The sequence below is a fragment of the Odontesthes bonariensis genome, chromosome 1, assembly GCF_027942865.1.
Source record: "Odontesthes bonariensis isolate fOdoBon6 chromosome 1, fOdoBon6.hap1, whole genome shotgun sequence".
In the NCBI taxonomy this organism is placed as follows: Eukaryota; Metazoa; Chordata; class Actinopteri; order Atheriniformes; family Atherinopsidae; genus Odontesthes; species Odontesthes bonariensis.
In genome coordinates, this window is record NC_134506.1 from 24,758,795 (window position 1) to 24,767,225 (window position 8,431).

The window sequence follows — 8,431 nt, forward strand, 5'->3', positions numbered from 1 at the left end:
CAATGGAAACTAGCCTTTTGGCTATAATTGGGTGCATTTACATTTTCTTTGTAAAATGTAAATTAGTGTACACTGTCCCTCTATAACAAATAAAGTTAATAATTAAAAATAATAAAAAAAATAAGGTCCTTAAGGACAGCATATGTTGAAGCAGGAAAAGAGATATCACCTGGAATGTTCTTTGCGTCAGTCAGAGAGCCATACCTGACACATGAATAGTTAAACTAGTGTTAGATGATCACTGATATGTTGAGCAAAACAAAAATGATCTGAATAATGACTGAGCTTATAAGGTAATGAGTGGAGTCAACTGTCGGCGTTCACTTTATATCAGAGAAAAATGTTTTCCCAAACTTCCGTGACTGTTGGTAGTTAAGTGAGTAAAGAATGACCTGATTTCTGACAGTCATAAAGTTAAATAAGAATCAATTCTTTATCAATTTAAGTAGGAATACTTTTTATTTCCATGATATTTCCTTCAAAAAATTTGCTGTCACATGATCAAATCCAATGTTTCCCTTCCTGATTCATTACCCTCGATGATGATCACTATTTTTGGTCTGCTGTGCTCAAAATGGTACCATCACCACATTTTCCCATGTTCATTCCCCGTTGTCTACGCAGAGTTACGGCTTATATGCTGTATGTTCAACATCCACCCACTTTCTCGCTCCATGGTCACGTTCATTTGCCACGTCGCTGCATGACATTATTGTTCACCTGCAACATACTACTAAATGATAAGGGGCACACATTACACACATAGATTTGGTCAAACATAAAGACGAGGGGCGGTGACTGTCTGGTGACTCTCGTGCAGGACATCCTGTGCTTGAGATTCATCCAACATTTTTTCATCTGTGCTAATTGTTAGGATTATCAATCTGAAATAAACGGTTGGGGGTTATTAATTGACATGGTCAGATGTAAATGCATAGTTAGTTTTAGAAAAATATATATATATTACCATCTCACAATTCTCAAGCCTAAATGTTGACTCTACTACCTTTTCAACGTGTTGACAAATGTACCCGTTGCAAGCTGTTTCAAATGACCTGACCTTTCCTAATGATGACTGTGAAGAAGCCACAGACCCAACAAACTGATGTTCACATGGTGTCTTGATTTATTTATAAAGATGATCCTCAATGAATAAAAAGCTAAAGCCTGTCGTTATCTCCTCTGCTTTTACAGATACTGAGCATCAATCCAAAAATTAAGCTTTATATCGTTAGTTGCCTTTACTTTACTTTCCCTGTAAGCGGGGATTTATTACAGGTAAGGAGTGGTGTACCTCCCAACAGGTATGATGAGTCCACGCCTTGTTGGTGAGTGGTGGAGAGTGTCACATCCCACAGACGAAGATGTGTATATATAGATGCTGACACGCAGGTTGAAGTCACAGATCAACGCCAAGAAGTGATCAAAGCGTCACCAGGAGAAAGTCATCAGCATGGGGAACAGCTGTGAGCGCGCTGCCAACTTTTTCGGCAACTTTTTCGGCCCACAGAAGAACACCAATGTGCGTGTCAGTCTGCCGGCCGTCTGCTTCGTCTGGCAGATTGCTATGATTATTCTGTTTGGGGTTTTCATCCGGTATGATAAGGAGTCAGATGCACACTGGCCGGAGACCAAAAGGGAGGAGAACATCACCAGTGACATTGAGAATGACTTCTACTTCAGATATCCCAGTAAGTGCAACGAGGAAGTCACCTTCCAATTCAGGTTACACTTTTGCAAGTGCTTTGTTTTTTGTTTGTGTTTTATAACTTTGATTCCTGGTGAGACCTCTGATTTTTGTTCCTTTTGATTCAGAGAGTTGAAGATCCATTTAAAGTAATTGAATCTGCAACAATTCAGAACAACATTTTTACTCATCCTGTTGTTTAATTATCAGTTCATTAAAGACCATCACTTTTCTCTGTCTGTAATAATAAGGTATCAACACTTCTTTATCCAAAAATATTATTTTTCTGGGCTTACATGCAACTATCTGGCAGCTTGGCGGCAAACAAACACCCCGAATGTTCTGCAATGATAAAAAGAAAAGCCTGACTTTGAGCTCTTAATTGATAAAACCCTAAAGTACAAGCACAGTGTAGGCATACCAGTACAATGCAAACCTTTATTCCAGTTAGTTAATACAAAAATGCAACAGATAGATTTTTGATGATTTTTTGTGAGAATCTAATTTGTTTTTGGATATTTTTTCACTTGGGTAAAAAAAATGATCTCACAACCTGTTTACCCATTAAAAAATATTTTTTTTCAATTCTTACAGGTTTCCAGGACGTCCATGTCATGATCTTTGTTGGTTTTGGTTTCCTCATGACATTCCTGAAGCGCTACAGTTTTAGTGGTGTGGGCTTCAACTTCCTGATCGCTTCCTTTGGTCTGCAGTGGGCTCTTCTGATGCAAGGCTGGTTCCACTCCCTTGACCCCGCAACAGGAAAAATCTACATCGGAATTGAGAGGTAAGTGTCTTCGCCCTGAGGTCTGTTGCATAACTCAAAAATGAAACCACGCTCTTTAACTTATCAGGGAGAAAGATCTTTATAAAGAAATATTTCCTGTTGTTTATCAACTCTTCTTGCTTCAAACAGTCTGATCAACGCAGACTTCTGCTGTGCCGGCTCTCTGATTGCATATGGTGCAATCCTGGGTAAAGTGAGCCCTGTCCAGCTGCTGGTTGTCACCTTATTTGGTGTCACACTGTTTGCTGTGGAGGAATTCATCATCCTCGACCTCCTTCATGTGAGTCCCATCAGCCACCGTCAACCCACAACACACCAAATCATTTTCCCTGTGGTAGGAGTTTTGCTTTGTAGTTTGTACTGCAGTCAGCTGTAATGTGTTGCTGAACTCACAGTGCAGAGACGCTGGTGGCTCCATGGTCATTCACTGCTTCGGAGGGTACTATGGTTTGGCTATCTCCTGGGTGCTCTACCGACCAAACCTCCACCAAAGTAAACGCCTCCATGGGTCCAACTACCAATCTGATTTGTTTGCAATGATTGGTAAGTGGCGGGCTATCTACAATTTACGCTTGAACTGTTTTTAGCCTCACACACATCAGTGTTTCGTTTGGACACTGAAGAGTTTGGATTCATCCTAACAGTGGTTTGGTTGGCTTTGTCTCATCTCGCAGGCACACTGTTCCTGTGGATGTTCTGGCCCAGTTTCAACTCCGCCATCACAGACCATGGCGACGGACAGCACAGAGCAGCCATTAACACCTATATTGCCCTTGCCTCCTCCGTTCTTACTGCAGTGGCCATCTCCAGCATGTCTCAGAAGAGAGGAAAACTGGACATGGTAAAGCTACAAAATAAAGCACGCACATGCTCACATCAATCCTGAATGATTCTACAGCCAGACAGGTAACACCCTTGTATTTCACAAGGCTAAGGTGCTGTTTTATCCCGCAGGTTCATATCCAGAATGCCTCTCTGGCAGGTGGCGTTGCCATGGGAACAGCTGCAGAGTTCATGATCACACCTTACGGCGCCCTAATTGTTGGTTTCTGCATGGGCATCGTCTCCACCTGTGGCTACCTGTTTGTCACGGTGAGCACACAGTAATTTTTTATCTCTGTCTCTGTGGTTTCTGTCACACAAAAACTCGCTCGTATGTGTAGTTACTGGAAGGTTATATAACGAGTTATTTTAGGTGCATTCTCTTTCAGTACTGTTTGTAAGACAGAAACTGTGCAGACCCACGCCTCAAAGAGTTGGAAGACAGAGAATTTTGTGGTGCAGATTTCCATTAATATTTTACAAATGACCTCAAGCTAAATCAAGCAAAATAAGTAAATGCACGCGTAGGGCCACATTCTTATCACAGAGACTATGAGTATTCTGTTAAATTGTGTGACAACAGATCTCTAATCAGCATATCACTGTTTACCATTCTCAGCCCTTTTTAGAGAGGGTTTTCAAGATTCAGGATACATGTGGTGTCCACAACCTGCATGCAGTGCCAGGCTCGCTCGGTGGTATCATAGGTGCAATCGTCACTGCTGCAGCCTCTGAAGAAGTGTACAGCAAAGAGGGGTGAGAGACAGACATAAGCACGCATCTAACCTGAAATTCAGGAAACCTTACCAGACGTTTCCATGACTCATTAGTGGATGAAAAAACATGCTCTGGCATAAAAGCACACACCCACGTAACAGGCTTTTATCACATTATTCCAATTAACAGCTGTGCTCACATTTACTCACAAACACATTAGCAGGTTTAAATGCTGCAACCCTGCAAGATCCTGCAGGGAACATCTGGTTTCTAGACTGTTGTTTTGTATCTGCCCAGGCTGGTCAACACATTCGACTTGGAGGGCAAATTAGCAGGCAGATCTTTGCAAAAACAGGCAGTTGAGCAGGCCGCTGGCGTAGTTGTAGCGACTGCATTTGGACTTGTTGGAGGAGTCATTGTAGGTGAGTTGTTGTCATTGTTGTCCGGTATAACACAATGTCTTCAGAAACAATGAAAGAAAAAAAATCTCCCAGCCATATGCAGCTTTCAGAAATGTTCACACTGAAGATGCTGAGTTACTTGATGCTGTTCTTTTAATTTTAAACTAACAAACTGTTCCATCAAGGCCAAAAATAACTGATGTAGGAAGTCTCACTTGCGGTTTAATTCATTTTTAAAAGGTTTTATCCTGAAGTTCCCTATCTGGGGCGATCCTGCTGATGATAACTGTTTCGACGATGAGGCTTACTGGGAGGTAAGAGAGCATTTTCTGCCACTAGATGGTGTTCTTTTCCTTTGATTTGCCACTGAAAACATTCAACGTTGTGTTTTAAAGCTTCCCGAGGACGAGGAGACCATTCCTCCTGTTTTGGAATACAACAACCACATGATGCACTAGCAGAAAGACATGTAAGTTAATTCCCAATTGCAAATCATTTTCTTCTTCCTCGCATGAATCTTCCATTAACTGTGACTGTCTTCTTTATGTATAACAGATCCGAGTCAAACTTCTCCGTGGATCAAAGTTAGAGCCTTGCTGTGGGAAACCGAACCCATCATATCAAGTTGAACTTGATATATTGACATGTTATTTTTCCAGATGAAAATCTTTACTTTAATCTCATTTAACTGGAATTAAAAATCAATAAAGTTATATTATTGTCTTGACATCCAACCCTTTCTCTCATTTTTTGAAACAGATCATCATAGGAACATACAATAAAAAGATATAGTAATGTTAAAGTTTAATAATTGTGATACTTTTGAGTGACCGTGTGTCCTCAATAACTGGAATGTGAGATTTTGCGTCTGTGCATTGCAAGTAGCCTAAATAAATTAACAAAGGGGCTTCATATATCCATAAATGTTGTAAATATGGCCTCATGTCTGACATGTTCAAAGTAGCCAAAAGTAGTAGTAATATTTGATATGTGTGGTGATATAGCAAGGATCATTGTATATTAAGATATAAGAATATATTCATCTAAAAAGAGGATTGTCTCACACTCTGGAGTGACATAATCACTCCACTCTGCTGATGCACCCCTGCAAAATTAAATAATGCAATTACAAAACAGAGTGTGGATAAATACACCATTTGGGTGCATTTAAATCTATCTTACTGTACTGAGAGAAGAACAATGGACAGCCACTGCATCTTCGAACAGACCACACAGTTCAGAAAACATGTCCACTTTTTTCTTTAAATTAAATTCCCCTTTTACACCACAAGGTAGAGCTATGAGATAATGAATATGGATGAATGCAGGATCATTACATATTTCTATATCCAACATAAAAACTTCTGAGTTTGAATAATTTATTTATAAACTGAGGACATTTTCTGTTTAACAGCAGAAAGCATTAAAGTAAAATTGCACACAGTTAAGCCCAAAAGGACAGACGTTTTGTTTTTTTTTCGAAATGGAGAAAAACTAAAAGAGAAAACTTTTTTGTTAATTTTAAATTTACTTCTATTTGTCTTTACTCTGTATGATCAGTGAAAGTTCACTGATATCATTCTGACAGTCACAGATTTGAATACATTTTCCGTCACTGATTTTCAAATCCGTTTCTCACCTTCAACTTAAATTCTTCCTTTTGACTTAAACTGTGAATCTGGAGAGGCTGAGGTAGTTAAGCCAGCTCCCTAAGGTCATTGTAGGCACACTCGTTCGCCTGCGGCTTTTGGCCTCCTTGCTCCCTTCATTCTGATGGTAATGAGGCCTGGACAGGCCAGTCAATAGGATCATCTCCTGACCAATCATTGTGACATTAATGAACTCTAAATACACATACGACATATATTTCCTGTTGGCTTTGTCAGGTCAGCTGTGCGTGGAAGCTTTATTAACTTAGGAGGTCTCTAAAAAGGTGTGATGAGGTTAAATAAGTTAACTTTGGGGTTAAAGCACCACTGGAACGACCTCAGAGTGTGTGTTACTAGTTCAATGAAACAACATTACTGACATGGTGTCATGTTGTATTGTAATGGTATCATAAAATGACTGAGTTTACACTCAGTTAGACTAAGTATTGGGGAATTAGAGCAACATTCAGATGATACTGTGGCAACCTTTCCATAAATATACACTGCATACAATACAGAAGCATATATATTGGTGGCATGTTTAGGCTTTTTGGTAGTTTACACTTTTGACTGTCAAGAATACAACAGAATTTGATTCTGAAATTCAGCTCTGTTGTGATAGTTGTCTCAATGAATCTATTGACAGTATTAAGCATATCATAGGGTGTCAATTTGGGTCATTCTTAGACATAAACTGTGTTTCTAATCTCCTTCTGGTGATTTGACGGCAAAAAACCCCAACAACTTGAATTAGAATATAAATCTCAACTCTCAAAATTCTTGTCCTTTTTTCCAAAAATGTAAGACGATAGCATTTAAATAAGACTACTAGGGGGGTAAGACTACTAGAACCTTGAACCTATCCCAGCAGTCATTGGGCGAGAGGCAGGGTACACCCTGGACAGGCCGCCAGTTACTTTAAATCAAAGCAAAAAAAAACCCCACATGCTGTAAAACAAACAGGATCTGAAATGCTGACCGGAAGCTAAAATAAGTTATTCAGATTTGGACTCCAGTAGAGTTGAAATGTTTGTGTGCTCGCACAATTGAATTTCAATGTTAACCCTTTAATGTCCTCCCTGAGCATTCTTTCTCCTCCTTGGAGCAATTATTGATAAGAGTAAATGTTTTGAAGCAGACATCACTTCATGGCTAAACTAACAAGATAACTTACACAAATTTACTTTAGATTCATTTCAGTATTACAAATCAGACCAAGCGGTAGAATCAGCTCACTTAGGTGTTCTTCCACAAATGTTAAATATGATTCGTGAAAAATGTGCTCTACCAAATAGTAGAGCAAGATACGAATGTGCTCTGATTCTTTTTGGCTGCGCGCACACACACACATGCAGTAAAAATATTGACATAATGGACCTTGACTCAAATCAAGGGTGTTTAGAAATCTTTCTGGAGGACAGGATGCATGAAGTGAAAGATAGAGGCACTCTAACAGAGATGTTTCTCTTCAATCACTGCACAGAAGGAGCTTGAAGGACCTGATGCCAGAGGAGAGTAAACGCACCTCCTCTTGTGAATCATATGACCCTGGGGAGAGTGTTTGTGAAACCACTTGGTCTGCTATTGTCCTCCTGGGACTAGCCTCCTCTGAAAAGCCGCAGAAAGCCTGTAATCAGATTAAAGGTTGCTGGGAAGGGGAGGAGGGATTTTTAAGGACTAGTGAAGAGGTCGTGGAAGTTCTCTAATCAGTACCTGCCATTGAAGTGCAGAAGAGGGGCTAAATAACGCAGCAGGAGGGGAGGCGGGAGCCAAGCTGGAGGGACAAATTGGCCTGTTGTTGGAGGGGGATAGTGGGACAATGAGGGAGGGGAGTACAATCAGTGAGTATAGAGCCAGAGAGAATAGGTGCAAAGGAAAAAAGAGGAGACTCCAAAGGCAGCGGCCTCGTCCCATATTGCCCTGGCAATTATATCACCTTTTTGAGCTGATTGGCGTAGGCTTCAGAGTCCATGTGGGCTTTTGGATAAACGGAGACAACCTGCATTTTCTCACTGTTCCTAATGAATGATCTCCCCAGGCCACTGAGCTAGATATCAGGGGCTGTTGTGGCCTAAGTAAAACTCTTGAGTTGGCCAGCTTCTTTGCTACACGACAGCGACAATCATAGGTCACATAGAAGATGTTAGAGTCTGTCATCATTTCTTTCTCATCTGAAAACAACAACAGGATAATGACGCAGCGCTCATTGTTCGGGGCTGCAGTGGCGGTGAGCCGTGATGGTTTGTTGAAAGATAACCCTGTAATGAGCCACCTCGCTTTTTTTCTGGGCTCGTAAAGCTTATGTCATATGACAAGATGCCCAACTGAATGCAGAGCTCCACCAGTCTCTCTGCCCGATCCTGTTTGC

At 40.6% G+C, this 8,431-nt stretch overlaps 2 protein-coding genes across 2 annotated transcripts in view; both read left to right on the plus strand.

Moving 5' to 3' along the window:
- Positions 1–5,141, plus strand: part of LOC142377555 (ammonium transporter Rh type C 2) — a 28,282-nt gene extending 23,141 nt beyond the window's left edge. Inside the window, exon 11 of the mRNA XM_075461798.1 lies at positions 4,970–5,141. Coding sequence (XP_075317913.1) covers positions 4,970–5,003 — 34 coding nt within the window. The 3' untranslated portion in view covers positions 5,004–5,141. The remainder of the gene's footprint in view (positions 1–4,969) is intronic.
- Positions 1,366–5,141, plus strand: LOC142377565 (ammonium transporter Rh type C 2-like). The gene is made up of 11 exons (XM_075461810.1): positions 1,366–1,691; positions 2,282–2,474; positions 2,604–2,754; positions 2,870–3,017; positions 3,149–3,315; positions 3,429–3,566; positions 3,916–4,052; positions 4,311–4,435; positions 4,655–4,728; positions 4,810–4,883; positions 4,970–5,141. Exons 1-10 carry the CDS (start codon positions 1,454–1,456, stop codon positions 4,870–4,872), a joined length of 1,434 nt encoding a protein of 477 aa, XP_075317925.1. The 5' UTR covers positions 1,366–1,453; the 3' UTR covers positions 4,873–4,883; positions 4,970–5,141.
- Positions 5,142–8,431: the final 3,290 nt, after the last annotated feature.